At 48.8% G+C, this 18,461-nt stretch overlaps 1 protein-coding gene across 3 annotated transcripts in view; it reads right to left on the minus strand.

Moving 5' to 3' along the window:
* ACSS1 (acyl-CoA synthetase short chain family member 1) overlaps positions 1 to 18,461 on the minus strand; it is a 54,600-nt gene that overhangs the window by 17,678 nt on the left and 18,461 nt on the right. For 2 of the 3 annotated variants that reach the window (XM_054541653.2, XM_024238604.3), the window contains exon 3: positions 6,810 to 7,009. In XM_054541653.2, coding sequence (XP_054397628.1) covers positions 6,810 to 7,009 — 200 coding nt within the window. Of the gene's footprint in view, positions 1 to 6,809; positions 7,010 to 8,419; positions 8,665 to 18,461 lie in introns of those variants that run through there. The other variant, XM_054541655.2, reaches the window with a different exon arrangement.

An 18,461-nucleotide genomic window follows, 5' to 3' on the forward strand; every position in this document is an offset into this window, starting at 1 on the left:
GCAAACCCCAGGAAAGGGGCCATCATGCCACCTGCAGCAATCAAGGTGACAGAGAAACATCGAGAGGTAGAGATCAAGACAACCAGAGGCCAAGCCCGAAGGTGTTGCTCATGTGGCCAGGCCCTGTCTAGAGTGACTTGTGTGGGCCAAGAGCCTTCACTGTCCAGAGATCAGAAACCACACCCCAGTGGATGACTGGGAGCTGCCTGCCCTCCTTTCCTTCAGGAGAAGGCCCTCCTGATCCCACACCTGCTCTTCAATGACCAGTGGTGCTCAGCCAGGCCCAGGGGGAAGCCAGGAGGACCCTAGCTTCCATGGCTAACCTAGGGGGAGGCCCAGAGCAGGGAAGAGGGGTGCACGCACAATGGGCCTCAAGACTCCAGGAAAAGGAGGTGTCCTCCACGCTGTGCCCCAGTGCGGGATGACCCAGAGGGATCACAGCTGCAGGGGGTTACTACACAGCCCCTCAGGAAGAGCCTGGGATAAATGCCCAGCTGTGACCCTGACTGGCAGGGCCTCACCCACATCCCTTGGGCCTTTCAGTCATTCTGCACCAAAGGCCTCTTGCAGAGCTATGGGCAGAAGTGCTGGTGAACCCTCGACCAATGGCTCTCCATAATTGTGGTACAAATCCTGCAACTCCCTACCCTTTGTGTGGAGCCATTTGAGGCATGTGTGCCACATTCCCGTCCAGAGCCACCACTGCCCTAGCACACTTCCAAGACAGACTCTGGTCTCAATATCCCCTCTGGGAGAGTCCCACCTAAATAAATCTGAAAGCACTTTTGCACAACATGCCCACCCTTTCTCCTCCTAAGAGCCCTGGAGATGTCATGGCCATGAGGGTTCCCTGAGAATTTTCCAGCACACACAGGGCCATCCGGGAGTCAGAGAGATACCCTAGACCTGCCCAGATGCAGCCACCCCTGCATCTGGCACCAAGAGCCGTGGCTACACACACTCTTTGCCCTTCAAGCCTCAGTGATAGCTCACCTGGGGAAACCAAGTCAGTTGGGTGGAGCCTATCAGAGACTTTCCAGACCTACATCCCCAAGCAGGGGTTGGTCCAGGTGAGCCCCCTATGGGCGAGGAAGGGAGATGGACCAGCAGGAAGGAATGAACCTTTCTCAAGGGGATGGGAGACAAAGAAAGCTCATGGGGGTCAGGAGCTCTCAGGATACAATGACCCCAGCCCACGCAACATGCTGAAATCACACTACACAGCAGGCAGTTCCTTCCCTGCCTCCGAAGATGCACACCTCACTCCTGACTCGCACCTGTCCAGGGCCTCCCTGCCCAATAGGCTCTCCAGGAGAGGCCTCTAGGAGGTACCCAGGAGCTTCTGAGCACCATGAGCATGTCTGGCCCACTGGCGCCCTCCAAGGCTGGGCCACAGCCTGAGTGCTGGCAGGAACCACGTGCCACTCTGGGAGGATTCGATTTTCCCTCCCTGATTTTGAGCAGGTACCAGCATCTGCGTTCATTTTCTGCTGCTTCCATAACAAATGACCACAAACTTAGTGGCTCAGAACACTCATTTTTAGCTCACAGTTCTGTCGTCTGGACAGGCTTGGCGGGGTTCTCTGCTCAGAGTCTCACAAGGCCAAAGTCAAGGACAGGGCTGGCTCCTATGTGCTGGCTCTGGGGGAGCATCCACCTCCAGGCCATTTCACTGGTTGGCAGAACTCAGTTCCACGCGACTGTGGGATTAAGGTCGCCCTTTCCTTGCTGACTGTCAGCCAGGGGTCATTCTCAGTGACTACAGCCACCACCTGCCCTGGTTCGTGGCCCTATTTATCTTCAAAGCCAACAACAGTGGGTAAAGTTGCTTTGAATCTCTCTGACCTCCCCTTCTGCTTCACTTCCTCTGCCTCTAGTTGGAGCAAGTTCTGTGCATTAAGGGCTGTGGGATTAGATGGAGCCCACGTGGATATCCTATTGCCTTATTCACATGTGCAAAGTCCTTTCACCATGCAAGTGACATAGCACAGCTTCTGGGAGATTACAGTGTGGCCATCTGAGTGGGTCATTATTCTACCCCCACAGTCTCTCTCAAAGCCATTCTCCTGACCTCTAGCCTCCCCTGCAACACTCTCCACTCCTCAAGCAGCCTAAAGCAAGAAGGAAGACAAATGAAGAGGGATGGTCCAAGCCTGGAAGCCAGGCCAGGGGACTGAACTCTGGAACTGCGCCTGCTGACTGAGGTGGCTGCCCAGACATGTGAGAGCCTGGCAGTCAGACTCACAATATGCACCCACCTCCCAGTGGCCAACTGAAGATGGCTGCACATTCTTTCACCTGCTCTTATAGAGAAGCAGGATCCAGATCTCCTCCCCTTGAATCTGGAATGGCCACAGACTGGTTTGGCCAATCTAGTAAGGCAAGAGTGATGCCAGGCCTGTGTCAGCCTGGCCTGTAGAACACTGGCAGTTGCTATTTCCTTCCTCTTGGAGCCATGTGCTGCCATGTGACAAGCCTGACTGCTGAGGCTGCAAGGCTATGAGGAAGCCCAAGTCAGCCACGTGGAGAGGCCACATGGAGAGAAAGACAGGCCCGCCAGTCCCCAACCCTTCAAGTCAACCTGACTAATGTCCCAGATGTCATGGAGCAGAAAACAGCCATTCCCCTGTCCCCATCTGATTCCTGTCCGACAGACCCATGAATTAGAATACTAAAATTTATTGTTTTCAGTTGTATTAAGCACTAAGTTTTGGAGTAGTTTGTGACACAGCAATAGAAAACCAAAACAGCCCCTCATTCACCCAAGAGGACACAGATACCCATCTCAACAGAATCTTGTCCCCAGGAACCTGGCACCTGCAGAGCTGCACAAAAAGGCTGAAGGATATTAGGGCAGAGTCCTCTTCAGGACAGAGTCCTGGCCCCTGCCCTCCCATGCTTGGTTGTTTAGGAATTCTGAGGTTCTGGGAGCTGCCCCAGCACACAGCTACTAAATCCCCACATGCTGAAGTCACCAAGAGTCAACTGCTATTGCTTGTTTCAAACAATCTTAACAGAAGCACTGGGTGACCATGGCCACACCAGCAAGAAAGGAAAGGGGCAGCTTAGCATAATGCCAAAAGCATCAACTATGGCAGCAGAATGTCTGTGTTCAACTCCTGGCTCTGTCACTTACTAGGTATGTGACCTTAGGTAAGTCACTTAAACTCTCTGCGTCTCAGTTTACCCATCTTCTTCCCTTTCTAAAGACCAGAACCAGATGACTTCACTGGTGAATTCTATGAAATATTTAAAGAATTAACACCAATCCTTCTCAAACTCTTCCAAAAAATTGAAGAGAAGAAGATACTTTCAAATTCATTTTATGAGGCCAGCATTACCCTGATACTAAAGCCAGACAAAGATTACTACAAAAAAGAAAACTACAGACAAATATCTCATATAAACAATGATGCAAAACTCTTCCACAAAATGCTAGCAAACTGTATCCAGCAGCATATTAACAGAATGCACCATGACCAATCAGGACTTACCCTAGGAAAGGAAGGGGTGGTTCAACATGCAACAATCAATCACTGTAATACATCACACTACTACAGTGAAGGAAAAAAACACATCTCAATTGATGCAAAGCAAGCATTTGACAAAATCCAATACCCTTTGATGATCAAACACTTAAAACCAGGACTAGAAGGGAACTTAATTGATAAAGAGCATCTGAAAACCCACAGCTAACATCATATTAATGGTAAAAGACTGAAGCCTTCCCCCTAAGATCAGGAACAAAACAAGGATGCCCACTTTTTACCACTGCAATTCAACATTGTAAACGAAGTTGTTGCCAGAGTGATCAGGCAAAAAAAAAAAAAAAGAAAAAGAAAAAGAAATAAAAGACATCCAAATTGGAAAAGAAGAAGTAAAACTATCTCTACTCACAGATGACATGATCTAATATGTATAAATCCTAATGAATCCACAAAAAACCATTTATTAGAGCTAATAAATCATTAAATTTGCAAGATACAAGATCACTATGCAAAAATTAGCTGTATCTCTATATATTAGCAATGAACAATCTGTAAAGGAAATTAGGAAAACAATTCCATTTATAAAAATTCATAAAAGAATAAGATACTTAAGAATAAATTTAGCCTAGGATATGCAAGACTTGTACACTGAATACTACTAAATATTGCTGAAAGAAATTTTAAAATACCTAAATAAATGGAAAGATATCCCATGTTTGTGGATTAATATTGGCAATATGGCAATATCTTCCAATTTTTCTACAGATTGAATGCAATCAAAATCCCAACATCTTTTTTTGCAGAAATGGAAAAGCTAATCCTAAAATTCCTATGAAAATACAAGAAACCCAGAAGAGCCAAAACAATCTTGAAAAAAGAAGAGCAAGGTTGGGAGACTCACACTTCCTGGTTTCAAAACTTACAAAGCTACAGTGTCAAAACAGTTTGATACTGAGATAACAATAGATACATAGGTAATCATATGATAAATGGAATAGGATAGAGAGCCCAGAAATAATCCCTCACATATATGGTCAAACTATTTTCAACAAGAGTACCAAGTCCATTCAACAGGGAAAAGAACAGCCTCTTCAACAAATGGTGCTGGGACCACTGGATAGCCATAGGACAAAGAATGAAACTGGACCCTTACCTCACACCCTGTACAAAAATCAACTCAAAATTAAAGATCTAAATGTAAAAAGGTAAAACTTAAACTCTTTGAAGAAAACGTACAAACAGGGAGGCCGAGGCGGGCAGATCACAAGGTCAAAAGATCAAGACCATCCTGGTCAACATGGTGAAACCCTGTTTCTACTAAACCATAAAAATTAGCTGGGTGCAGTGGCACGTGCCTGTAATCCCAGCTATTCGGGAGGCTGAGGCAGGAGAATCACTTGAACCCAGGAGGCAGAGGTTGCAGTGAGCTGAGATCATGCCACTGCACTCCAGCCTGGTGCCAGAGCGAGAATCCATCTCAAAAAAAAAAGAAAACATAGGAAAAAATATTCATAGCATTAGATTTTGCAATGTTTTCTCAAATAATACAGCAAAGGCACAAGCAACAAAATAAAAAATAGATAAATTAGACTTCATTAAAATTTAAAACTTGTATACACCAAAGTTTACTACTGAGAAAGTGAAAAGACAACCCACAGAATGGGAGAATATTTGCAAATCATATATCTGATAGAGGTCTAATATTCAGAATATATAAATAACTTACATACTCAACAACAAAAAGACAAACAAGCAATTAAAATATGGGCAAACAGCTTAAGTAGACTTTTTCCAATGAAAACATACAAATGGCCAACAAGTATATAAAAGATGTTCAATATTATTAGTCATTAGGGAAATGCAAATCAAAACCACAATGAGATACAACTTCATTCTTACTATGACGGCTATAATTTTTTAAAGTGAAAAACAACAAGATGCAGAGAAACTGGAGCCTGCATACACTATTAGTGGAAATGTAAAATGGTGCATCTCCTTAGCAAAACAGTTTTACAGTTCTTTGATAAGTTAAACATGGAATTACCATATGAGTCAGCAAGCCCACTCATAGGTATATACCCCCAAAATTAAAAACAGGTGTTCCTATACATGAACATGCATAACAGCTCTATTCACAATAGCCAAAAAATGGAAACAACCCAAATGGCCATCAATTAATGAATGCATATTTTTCACCTATTAAAAATATGAAATACCGATACATGCCACAACATGGATGAATGGAGAATGTCTGCTTAATGGGTGTAAAGTGTACATTTTGAGTGATGAAAAACTTCAGATACTAGATACTGATGATGACTGCATAACACTGTGAATGTACTTAATGTGACTGAATTGTACACTTTAAGATGGTTACAACAGTAAATTTAGGGGAGGGGAATAATAATAGTATTATTGCATAAAATACTTATGAAAACTAAGGTAAATTAAAGGACATAATCTTTGTAGAGTGCTTAGAACAGTGCCTGGTACACAGTTGGTATTACAGAGTTCTAGAGAGAGGAAGAAAAACAGAAAGAGGTGGCAGCGTCACCCTTGAACGTGGGGGAAGAAACTGAAAGGCAGGGGAAGGGCTTCCCGGCCTTTTATACAGAGGGAGGTCAACAGGGGTCTGAGAACTCTACCCATTAGTTCTATTTACTATGAGACACAAGAATTCTCAATGGCCCCTGGAACCTGGCACCTGCCTTGCGAAGCCAGCTCAGGGGACTCCCTCTAGGAGACAGCAGGGAGCAGAGATCAGACTGCATGGACATAGGGCCACCATCCAGACACTCAGTCCTTTGACAACAGCAAAACAAGGAAGTTATTGTCCTGCACAGTGTCCAAAACACACTGACCCACATGCAGACAGAAAGACCCCCTTCACCTGACTCCAGATCCCCAAAGATGGTCCACCCCTTCGCTCCTCAGGATAGAAGCCTTTCAGTTGTTGACCTGCAGGACCTTCCCTGTGCATCTCCAGCCTCATCCCACCTCCACACTTCCCTCCTGCTGCACTACACCCACATCCACTAGGCCCTCATGCTGCGCTCCTCCTCCACTTGGCCTGTGCCTCTGCTTTTCCCTCCAACTGGAACTCTCCCTTTTTCACCTGGCTAAATACAATGCACTCAGATCTCAGCCCACAGAACAAATTCTCATTCGGCCATGTGCCTGTCCCTAGTACGATCTGTCATTTGTCTGTGAAACATTTTATTAATGTCTGCACTCTGGTGGTCTCTGCACTGATGGCCAGGCCCCCAGGAACAAGGATCGGGGAACTCCAGGGTTCCTCCCTCCCCATGTCCACCTCCTCACCATCATTGATCCTCCCAGCCAAGGACTCCGCACTGAAGCCAGCAAAGATGACTGTGTGGACAGCTCCGATCCTGGCACAGGCCAGCATTGCTGCCACAGCCAATGGGGACACGGGCATGTAGATGGCAATACGGTCCCCACGGTGGACTCCATACCTCTTCAGCGTGTTGGCCAGGCGGCACGTGGTCTCCAGCAGTTCCCTGCAGCACAGGGAAGAGAAAGTCATCAGAGACGGAAGAGGGCCAAAACGCAGAGCAGTCTGGGGGTGGAGCAATACTGCAAATTTTATGTCGTATACACCCAGCCCAGTGCCAGGATAACAGGCACTTGAATACTTAATGCATGGAAAGTACTTTTCCAGAAAAAGAAAAGTTTTTAACATTTGTAGATTGCTATTGGCAGAGATTCACTGCCACATTGCTAGGGTGACAAGGCTATCCTTAAGTCCACTTGTGGCAGGGTTTTGTTAGAGGAACAGAAGCGTAGGGGAGCGATGGTGACACCATTTTAGAATCAATTCCATCTTAAAACTAGCAAGGCACATTCCTTGCCAGTCATGACCCACAGTCATAAGATGTTTACAGCTGAGGAAGCAGCTTAATACCTGCAAAGACAACCTCTTGCAACAAGAGAATGTCCAGATGCCCCAATATTGCATAACATATGCTTTTAAGATGATTATAGGCATGCTTTGATGTACTTATGCACTAAAATGCCAAGGATAGCTTTCTTTCAATCAACAAAGTAATAAATGTCACTTTGTCAGCCTACCCGCAGGGAGACATAGCTTAGCTTTTACATAGATAAGACCCCTATATGAGAAAAAAACAAAACAGAGGCATTCCTCCTCTTGCTGAGGACACCCTACTATGTAACTGAGAGGCTTTCAATAAACTATCTCTTTTCACCGTGCTCTGCCACTCGCCTTGGATTCCTTCCCAGCAAGATCCAAGAACCCTCTCCTGGGATCTGGATGGGGACCCCTTTTTCCAGCAGCAGCTTCTCAGGGACCACAAGTGTCTGAGGCATAGATCATCATGGTTCCAAAACTTCCGAAAATGTTTGCCTCCAAAAGAAAGACTGATCTGATAAGACATTTAGTCGAGAAACAACAGGTCCCAGATTTCTGAATCAACACAGTCCAGGGGCACCAAACAACGCTCTCAAGGAGCAGGCCCCCAAGCCCAGATAGGGCGGACTCCAGCTCTGCAAAGCCACAGTGAGTCGGGAGTGAAGGCCGCATGCAGGGCAGCCACATCTCCCTGCAGCCCCGAGACAGCACCGGCGGGTAGAGCAAGCACCCTGCTTTCTCCCCAAGCTAGGGGACCATGGACAAGGGGAAGGGAAAGCACTGGGCACAAGGTAGGTGAGCAGCACCCCCGCCCAGCCCTCAGGTCGTCCACCACGTCGCCTAAGTCTATGGGGTGTGCGTGCCCTTCCTCTCTGGCCACTCTGGGCCCTATCACCAGGTTCACCCACCACTCAGGGCGCATCATCTCTCTGGGCAAGCTGATTGGCTCAGGGCTGACACGTGACCCAACCTGGTCCAGCCACAGTCAACCATACTCAACTCTGGGAAACCTGGGAGCAGGCGAGAGCCGCCAACTTGCCGGCCATGCAGCGGGAAGTGGAGGAAGTGGGAGCGATCCCAAGGTTGTCTTTCCTTTCGGCGCCTCATCCCTCTGACTCTGGACCTGGCAATTGCATTAACCACTTTCCCACTCTTGCTGTACTGACTTTAATTAATTATTTGCAATAAAAACAGCTAACAGAAGGAAGAATGAGGGGAAGCCAAGGCCCTTTCTCTCTGGGCGGGGCAGGCCACCAGCCCGCGACCCCTGCCCTCTGCAGGGGCCCAGAAAGCAGACCCTCCTCGGGCTCGCAAGGCCCCTCGCAGCGTGTTTGCATAGCTCTCCTCTGTTCAAAGGGTAGTCAAGGAAAGGGCTCCCAAGAACAGTGAAGCTCAACGAGGCCACCCGGGAAACCACAGCAGAATGAAAATGAGCTGTCCGCATCACAGGCAGGGGCCTCAAGGAGGCCTTTGTTTCTTCTCAAGGCCATCTGCAGAGGGGACCACATGAGAACCAGATCGCAAGGCCAGCCCGCAGTTCTCCCCGCAGCCAGCACGCCTGCCCAGCCTGGCTCCAGCGGCCTCTTCTGTGGGATTTCATCGTTTTCCCTTCAGGCTTTCAGAAGGAGGACAAAGGCGCCTTTCAGTGGCGCCCCACCCACACACCCCTTGCCAAGGTTTATGATAAAAGACGGAACACTCCCCCGGAAAACCCCCAGCACCAAGCTCTTCAGAATCTAGGGCTCAGAAACACTCCTGCTACTCCGTGGAGGAGGCTGGGGTGGCCTGTGACCGGCTGAAGAGGGAGCCGTGGTCAATAGCAGGGAAGCGTCACTCAACATCTTTGGCCAGATTCCGTTTTCATAGCTCTGATAGCTTAAGCCTTGCTGCTATGAGAGATGAAGTCTTGAATGTATGCTCACCAGTAAATGGCGATGAAATTCAGTCCCTGTTCTGCAGACGGAGGGCAGCAATCTGAAGCCAAGAAAGGACACTGGACTGTCCCTACAGAAAGGCCTGGGGTAGCTTTCTGTAGTAGCTGACTAGGCATGGGAGCTTATCTTTCTGAGCTGTCATGTGACCATCTGAGAAACAGCAAGCACCCTCCACCTTGTACAGCTGTCACAAGTATTAATAAAAACCAAGACTGACTTGGAACTCTGCCAAACATTCAGTAGCTATCGTCTTTCCCATCAGATGGAAACTCTCAGAAATCTTTGTTTGAAATCGTTTTCTAAAATGGCAAAAATCAGCTAACTCACTTCAGTGAATTCCTGAGATGTTAAAAATCCCATTCTAGGCACCTTAGGAGTGAGTGGGGTGTTTGCACTGGAGAAAGGAATTGACAGGGAGAGTGTCCTCCAGGAGCACAGCTCCCATGAGGAAATGACGGCACATGTGAAGGTGTACAGGGCACTGAGCAGCTCAGCTTGGTGGTACAGCCACTGGGGGTGGCAGGGAAGAGCAGCAGGGAGAGCTTTCTGGATAGATTGGCTGTTGGGAGGAGGACTGGGGCAGAAAGAAGAGTGGATTTTCCCTATAGGGGCAGAAGTCACCCAGTCATTGGAGCTGGACAGCTAAACGACAGCCTCCAGGGAGGGTCTAGAGACCAGGTTTCCGTGGAAGACTGAGGGGCCTCAACATGGGCCCAAGAGCTGAAGCAGGGTCTGGTGAGTCTCACACTGTTGCTGCTGAGTCCAGAGGAGGGGCTTCTGATGAAGGATTTGATCCAGGTAAATCTCAGAGCTCTCTCCCTTCCTATTTTCTCTGCCAAGGTCATAAACCTTGAAGTGGAAAGGATCCTTGGAAGTCAGGCAGTGCAGCCTCCTTGGGGTTCTGAAATCTGGCAGCCACATTCTGGCCTACAGCAGCCCAGCCTCTGCTTAAACGTCACACTGCCAGAGCTCACCTCATGGGGCCACCTCTCTGTCACTTTAATAGGGAAACAGTCTACCAAAAATTGGACCAAGATTTGCAGCTCTTCAAACTCCACCCCTTAGTCCTACTTCAGACCTTTAAAGCTTCCCAGAATAAATCCAATTTCTCAATGACAGCTTTTCAAATTCCTGAATACTCCCTGCCCCTCGTCCTCTTGGAAGGTTTTCCTCCCCCAGGTTCTCTGGTCGAGCCCTCCATGACGGCACTCAGTCTCAGTAGATACCCCCAGACTTCCAAGTGGACCCCCACATTCTCATGGTGCCTTCCCAGAGCTGAATGTGGGTACCCAGACCCTTGACCTCAATTCTATGTTTAACCATCTTTTTTTTTTTGAGGTGGAGTTTCGCTCTTGTTGCCCAGGCTGGAGTGCAATGGCATGATCTCGGCTCACCGCAACCTCCACCTTCCAGGTTCAAACGATTCTCCCACCTCAGCCTCCTGAGTAGTTGGGATTACAGGCATGTGCCACCACGCCCAGCTAATTTTGTGTTTTTAGTAGAGATGGGGTTTCTCCATGTTGGTCAGGCTGGTCTTGAACTCCCGACCTCAGGTGATCCACCCACCTCAGCCTCCCAAAGTGCTGGGATTACAGGCATGAGCCACCACCGCACCAGGCCGACCATATGGATTTTTGTTTGCTGTTTTTTTTTTTTTTTTGAGATGGAGTCTTGCTCTGTTGCCCAGGCTGGAGTGCAGTGACACAGTCTCCTCTCATTGCAAGCTCCGCCCCCTGGGTTCACGCCATTCTCCTGCCTCAGCCCCCCAAGTAGCTGGGACTACAGGTGCCCGCCACCACGCCCAGCTAATTTTTTTGTATTTTTAGGAGAGACGGGGTTTCACAGTGTTTGCCAGGATGGTCTCGATCTCCTGACCTCATGATCCACCTGCCTCGGCCTCCCAAAGTGCTGGGATTACAGGTGTGAGCCACCGCACCGGGCCGACCATATGCATTTTTAAAATACCTGACAGGTGGTTCAAATTCAACATGAGGTCACTAACCTGCACCCTCCCAACTCCTAATGCATGTAACAGATGCCCTTTAACTAGGGCTTTCTCATATTATGGCCATGGAAATGTTTTGTGTCTTTTTAAAGCAGGCTTTCCATTTATCCCAATCTAATTCTATCTCAATTTCTCCCCATCTTTCCAGCTGACTTTTTTTTTTTTTTTTTTTTTTTTTTTTTTGAGATAGAGTCTTGCTCTGTCACCCAGGCTGGAGTGCAGTGGTGCCATCTCCGCTCACTGCAGCCTCCACCTCCCAGGTTCAAGGGATTCTCCTGCCTCAGCCTCCTGAGTAGCTGGGACTACAGGCGTGCGCCACCACACCCAGCTAATTTTTGTATTTTTAGTAGAGACAGGTTTCACCATGTTGGCCAGGCTGGTCCCGAACTCCTGACCTCAAGTGATCCACCGGACTTGGCCTCCCAAAGTGCTGGAATTACAGGCATGAGCCACCACACCGAGCCGATTTTTGAAGCCTGGATTTTTAAGTTTAAACTCTCATTTTTCATTAGCAATATCCTCCAGACATATATTATTGGAAAATACGGTCAGCAAACCTAGGTCTTCAAATCATTGAAAAATAAATGTTGTTCAAGTAAGTGATCCTGCCATTCCAAGTACTCAGGAACTATTTGAAAGCATGTTTTTGGATATTCATAATTTCTCAGACTTCCACAAACCGAAATGTTACTGTTTCTGTATCAGAAAGATAATGCAGCCACTCAGTGACTGGTGCCTTGGGCTACAGTTGCAGGAAACAGTGGCTTCCTCACTACCTGCAGGATCCTCTTATGTAGCAGCCTAGTGGGTTTCCAAACCACGGGGACATGCAGCTTTCTGAGTCACTAAAATGAGTTAGAGTCTTACTTTTAAGTCCAAGAAGAAATATAACACTTGTTGTTCAGGTACTGAGCAGGATATTTAAGTTTGTCTGCAATGTACTCTGCCGGGTCAAGCTTTTGGTGCAGACGTATGCAAATGATGTGCACAAAAATACAAATTTGGCCTTGTGTTCCTGGTGCTTAACACTAGGAGAATGCTGACTGGCCTTGGGGAAGGAAGAAGACTTATTACCAACTCTTAACATCAATTGGGAATAACTTTTATGCAATGCTAAACATACAATCTGACTGCAAGTAATTGTGACCAACATGATAACTGCCTGAACTCAGACGGTACAAATGCACCCCTGCCCCCCACCCCCGCCTCAGAATTTAAAATTAGTCCAAAACAGGAAACAGCTGGAAACAGAGTTCAGCGAAAAGAGAGGAAGAAATACACTGGTATTTATTTTTTCATCTATCTTTCAATCAGAGCTAGTTTCGTCATGGTTAATATTGAAAGTGTCTTTTCCTCCTAGACATTTCCTGATGAAGGCCCAGGGTAAGTAAGTCCTGTGTGTGCTGTCGTGTTTAAGAAATAAACAAATTGAGGCTGGGCATAGTGGCTCACACCTGTAATCCCAACATTTTGGGAGGCTGAGGCAGGCAGATCACTTGAGGTCAGGAGTTCAAGACCAGCCTGGCCAACCATAGCAAAACCCTGTGTCTACTAAAAATACAGAAATTAGCCGGGCATGGTGCTGCATGTCTGAATCCCAGCTACTTGGGAGGCTGAGGCAGGAGAATCGCTTGAACCTGGGAGGTGGAGATTGCAGTGAGCTGAGATCCCATCACTGCACTGCAGCCTGGGTGACAGGGCTAGACTCTGTCAAAAAAAAAAAAAAAGAAGAATAAGAAAGAAAGAAAAAGAAAGAAAGAAAGAAAGAGGAAAATAAAAGAAAGAAATTGAGATTGCATGATTGCTTATTGCTTACAATTATTCTGGCACTCAGTATTCATGAAATAAACACTAGCTAACAGACTACTTTGTTGTCCATCAAGTACAAGGTCTGCTTGGGTAGAGATCTGGGTTTTGCTTATTGGCTTCCTCCTGGAATCCACCTAGCTCATACAAGGTACTCAATAAATATTTGTTGAGCAAATGGGCACAGCAGGTGAGCATGAAGTGGGAAGGACCTCAGCCAAGAGCGACACCCACCCTGCAGACACCCTGTGTCCCCCTTCCCCTGAGGGGCTAGGCTGCTGTCACCTTGCATCACACTGGCATGAAGATGTGCTGCCGCTCTGAGAAGCAAATGGGAAGGAGCCCCCTCTGAGAAACCAGCCTAGAGAAATGTTTCATTTTCTTCTGCCAATAAGGGAAGTAAACCCAGGTAATTGTCTTGATATGTGAAGGCCTCTCACAGACACAAAGCATTTCCTTGGGCTCAGTCACTTCTCTCCAAGCACCGGTGCTGACGGGGGCTGGGGAAGGTCAACTCCATGGTCTAGATCCAAAACTTGAAAGGATATTCCTATGCTGTCTCTAGAATTTGATATTTTCTTCAGCATGCTGTGTCAGGAAGATAGACGTAGCAAGAGAAGAAAGGATCGGCCTTAGGGAAGGGAAGCCTGGCGAGGCTGACCCCTTCTCATACAGGAGGAGCGTGGAAGGCCACACAAAGCATGGATGGCCAGCTCACGTCTCATGGACCCAGGCCTGGGGAACAGACCCCTTCTCTCCTGGCAGCCTCCTCTGGCCCTGACATTACTGTAGCCACCGACTGTCATTCAATGGTGGTAAGATTTGCTCACTCTGCTCTTTACTACCACTGAGAGAACAGAAGACCAGGAAGTCAGCTAGCAGGGCTCATAAACCAAGTATGAAATTTCTCACGTCATTATTTGATGTCATGACCATGACATTTAGCAAAGAGAAGCTGCCGTGAAAACATAAAGTGGCAGCCGCACTTGAACTTGAATGGTCCCTTGGGCCAAGGCGGACCCAGGCACAGCCTGGGCCCCCAGGAGACATGAGCTGAGTTGCTAGTAGTGATGCCAGCTCAGCCAGTAACAAGATCACTAAAGCTATGTGTGTTCTAAATTCCTTATGGAAAGTGAAAGTCTCTTCCCTGAGGTTTTGCTAGACTCTGTGGAAAGTGCTGAACCTGCAAGCTTATCACTCAGGAGTCTCACGGGAGGCCAAACAATGACTGATCAGAGAGCAGGGTTCCCAACACAGCCCCCCACACCACTGGGGCCTGAATTGTCTCATCTGTGAAATGGTCTAATAATAGGACCCACTACCAAGGTGGTCGTGGAGACCAAATATGAAGTTGCAGGCACCTTTTAAGGTGACCTGTGAACAGTGGCCATAATGACTGCAGAAAATACAAGACATGGGAAAAAGAGAATTATTGAACACTGATGGACCTTTAAGAAAGGTGGGCACCTCAGGCACCTCCTTCTCTGGAGGGCAGGTGCAAAATGCTGGTTTGCCTTATGGAAGCTGCAGTCTCCGTGTCGCCGGCTCAGGGCACATGCACCTCAGCTGTGTGAATGCCTTGCAGGAAGCCCTCACCTGCACAGCCTGCCTGCTCCATGCCCCCAAGGCGGGTGCTGAGGGCGGGAGTAGATCTGAGAAGGATGCAGAACCTCCTACAGTTGGGGTTGCTGCCAGTCTGGGGGTTCCAGGCACTCAGCCCGAGGCCTGTGCTTCCAAAAGGCCAGAGGGAAAGCAGGTCCACTCCACATGCTCTGCACAGCCTACCACCATCTGCCATGTCGTCCTGTCACTGCCCCCCTGCTGGCTACCTAAGCTTCTCCAGCCATGACTGCCTGCCACTGCCAGCACAGGAAACCTCCTCTCCAGGCCCAAGGCCTCCTACCTCCTCAGCATCCAGGGGGTATTCCCTCCCCTGCCTCTCCTCCCACTTGCCCTCACCCCACCCTCAGTTCACAGCCCCATCCCATGGAACAAGGACAGAACAGCTATCAAGCAAGTATCCTGTACCCAGGGCTGCTCCCACGGAGCAGGTTCCCATGGAGAACCCACTTAACTCTCACAACAACCCATAGGCTCTGAGCTCCCCTTCCCTTCTTCACTTTCCTGATGAGGAAATTGAGGCATAGAGAAGTTGGGCCACTTTCTCAAGGCTATTCAGCTGAAGGAGTCAGGGCAGGATTCAAACCCAGGCCCAGCTCCAGGGGCCTTGCTGTCAGCCAGCTCCTCAGTATCAGAACCATTCCTATTGCAAAGGCTCCCAAACTTCAAAAGATTTGCCATCTGCCAATGCTATAATTATTCATGTAACATTTTTCTTGAGTTAGTTCACTTTTTTAATATAAATTTATTCTAAGAATGAACCTGAGGCTGATTCTCATTCAAAAGGGAAAGTTAGCAAGAGAAGTGCCCAAAGTCCCCACACTCATGGGGGTTCAATCGAGCCTTTCTTCTTGTCCCCAGAATGGAGGACAGGGCTGAGGGTGGGTGTGGAACGGCATTTTCCTTCATCGTTCAGTGTTTGGCTCCTCGTTCAGGGCCAGCTGCCCAGGGCACGCCTCCCCAGGCACAGCCAGGTCAAATCCCACATCCTTAGTTTTTCTTTTCTCCTCTGACCAGAGCCCAGGATGCAGTCAGCTTCTAAGAAAGCCTTGTAGGACGAAAGTACTAGGCCAGACTCCAGAGAAGCTCTGTCCTCATTCCTGTTAACGCCTGGTTTTCCCTTCGACCTCAGCACTTGGCCTTTGGCCCAAGTCTTGTCTCTGGAAAGGAAGTTCTTTCCCTTCCAGACACAAAGCCCAGCTCACATGACTGCGGGAACCAGGTGTCAATGCCTGAGAACTCTGGAGGTTCCTGCAGGCTGGCAGCCCAGGACAAGAGCACACTGGGGGACTGAAGTCCTGGAAGCCAGCCCCGAGAACAGCTGGTGCCCTGGCAGAACATTCACCCCTGGCTGGACAGACTTGTTTACCTCCTGGGAGAAAGCCACAGAAGTGAGTCCTTTCCCTTGTGGAATTTGGAAAAGGATGTAGGTTTTAACATTCTGTAAACATTCACTTTCCCCTGTGGTTAAAAAAAAACCACAGGAGATTTTTCAGGTCCCACTCCAGGTTTGCACACCCCACATGCCCTCTGTTCCGTCTCTCTGAATGGCTCTACCAGAGCCCATTCGGCTGCCACAGACACAGCACAACACAGGGCAGCCAAATTCACACAGAACACTCCAGAGCCTGGACGCAGGTTGGGGGTCCTTCTATTTATCAGGCTTTCCTGGGAGTCCACACAACATTCCAGATTAACACCTGGAGGAGAGTAAGCCCTGGAGGGGAAGTTCGCAGACACAGCCACACAGGTGGAAATCCAGAGAGCACAGCCGCTTGGCATACCTGCCTCAGGCCCGGCAACTTTCCCTGCCTCTTGGCAACAGCCTAGAGAAGCATCAAACTCCTCCAAAGAACAGGAGGCTCCTGCTCCCCAGTGCTGTGCTGGATAACAGCCAGTTTCTCTGCAAAAGAAGCCCTGACTTATAACATTTGCCAGTGATCATGGTGCAAATATTTCCACCGCTGATTTTCGGCTCCTGATAGGACTGACCGGACAAGGAAGATATGCACACACAACTGCTCCACGGAGCCCGTTCGACACTAGCCCCAGCCTGGGAGCCTGCAGCCCCAATGCCCAAACCACCCAGCCCCAGGGGCAGCCTCCTCCTCTCTCTTTGCAGCCACACCCCAGAAGCTGCCCAGATGCCCCACCCCGGGCCACCCTTAAAGTTCACTTGAACTAATTTTCCCCTTTATAAAACAATAATTGTTAATAATTTATGATTTAATTCCTTTTATTGAATAATTATTCATTTAATGATAAGTAATTGCTAATAAAAGCCTGTTAATTTGGCCGGGCGCGGTGGCTCATGCCTGTAATCCCAGCACTTTGGGAGGCCAAGGCGGGTGGATCATGAGGTCAGGAGATTGAGACCATCCTGGCTAACACGGTGAAACCCTGTCTCTATTAAAAATACAAAAAATTAGCCAGGCGTGGTGGCAGGCGCCTGTAGTCCCAGCTACTCAGGAGGCTGAGGCAGGAGAATGGCGTGAACCCGGGAGGCGGAGCTTTCAGTGAGCCAAGATCGCGCCACTGTACTCCAGCCTGGGTGACAGAGCAAGACTCCGTCTCAAAAAAAAAAAAAAAAAAAAACCTGTTAATTTGGAAGGAAGGGGAGGAGCAAAAGCATGCAGCTTTTTCAGTCCACGCTGTGTGACCTCCAGGCCACAGTCCCTCTGACCCTGGGTTTAAGATGGCATGGAGGGTCTGCATAAGCTCAGGACTGGGCTTCCATAGATGGCACGGTACTCCCGGGCATAAGGCCACGGGCTGAGAGCACGCCCACAGACTCTCCATGGCAGCCCTTGTCCCCAGGCCACCGCACATGGCCTTGCAGCTCATCCCTGTTCAAAGGCACTACTCCAGGGATGCTGGAATCTGCACCAGGCTGAATACCCCTTTGGGAGGGGAGCCCTTCCACAAAAGTGGCCCCATTCGCACCGGGAAAACATGCCAGAAACCATACAAAATGTTAGCCTGGAAAACTGTCCCACAATTTAGTTGTGAAGTCCAAAAAACTAATGGGTTTCTAATGTGAAGATAGAAGACTGTTCTTGTTGAAAGCAGGTTGGCTTACAGGGAATTCACATGAGGTGGGCCACCGTGGGTGGAATAAATACATCAGGGTGAAGACCAGAGCCTGTTAGTTACAGCAGATTTTGAACAGCTGTGGTGGCCAAAGGCCTTTGCACACTGGAGTGACTTTAAGGATTTGGTCACCTGCATGAGGAGGAAGGACGCCAGGCTCCATTCGAGTGGCCTGGGATCCAAGAAGGTACAGGTGGGATCCTCCTGCCCTGACAGTGGGTTGTGGAGCCCAGGTGTCAGCCCAGTCAGGTTCCACAACCCACCCGCTGGCCCAGAATTGCCTGTGGTCACCACAGCGTGTTCTCCCTCCCCATCCATGCCAGCCTGGCATCCTCCACCATAGTCACCCTTGCTCCCGAGGTTCTACCTGTGAATCAGCTTGCATCAGACAGCTGCGCATGGGAGCGGCTGCAAGGCGTGCTGCTGTGCAGAGCGGCTAGAGGATGCTGGGTTTCCTGGGGCAGTCCCGCTCGCTGTGAGGGTGCCAAGACACAGGTAAACCAGCAGCAACGGTGGTTTCCTGAGCCCTGGACCGAAGCTGCAGCAGTGTGTTTGGAAACTCAGCAGTGCCAGTGAGGTCTCTGGAGGCCCTTCTGATTGTGCCAGACGTCGGGGCTGAGGGTCCT

Source organism: Pongo abelii, chromosome 21, assembly GCF_028885655.2.
Source record: "Pongo abelii isolate AG06213 chromosome 21, NHGRI_mPonAbe1-v2.0_pri, whole genome shotgun sequence".
Taxonomy (NCBI): domain Eukaryota; kingdom Metazoa; phylum Chordata; class Mammalia; order Primates; family Hominidae; genus Pongo; species Pongo abelii.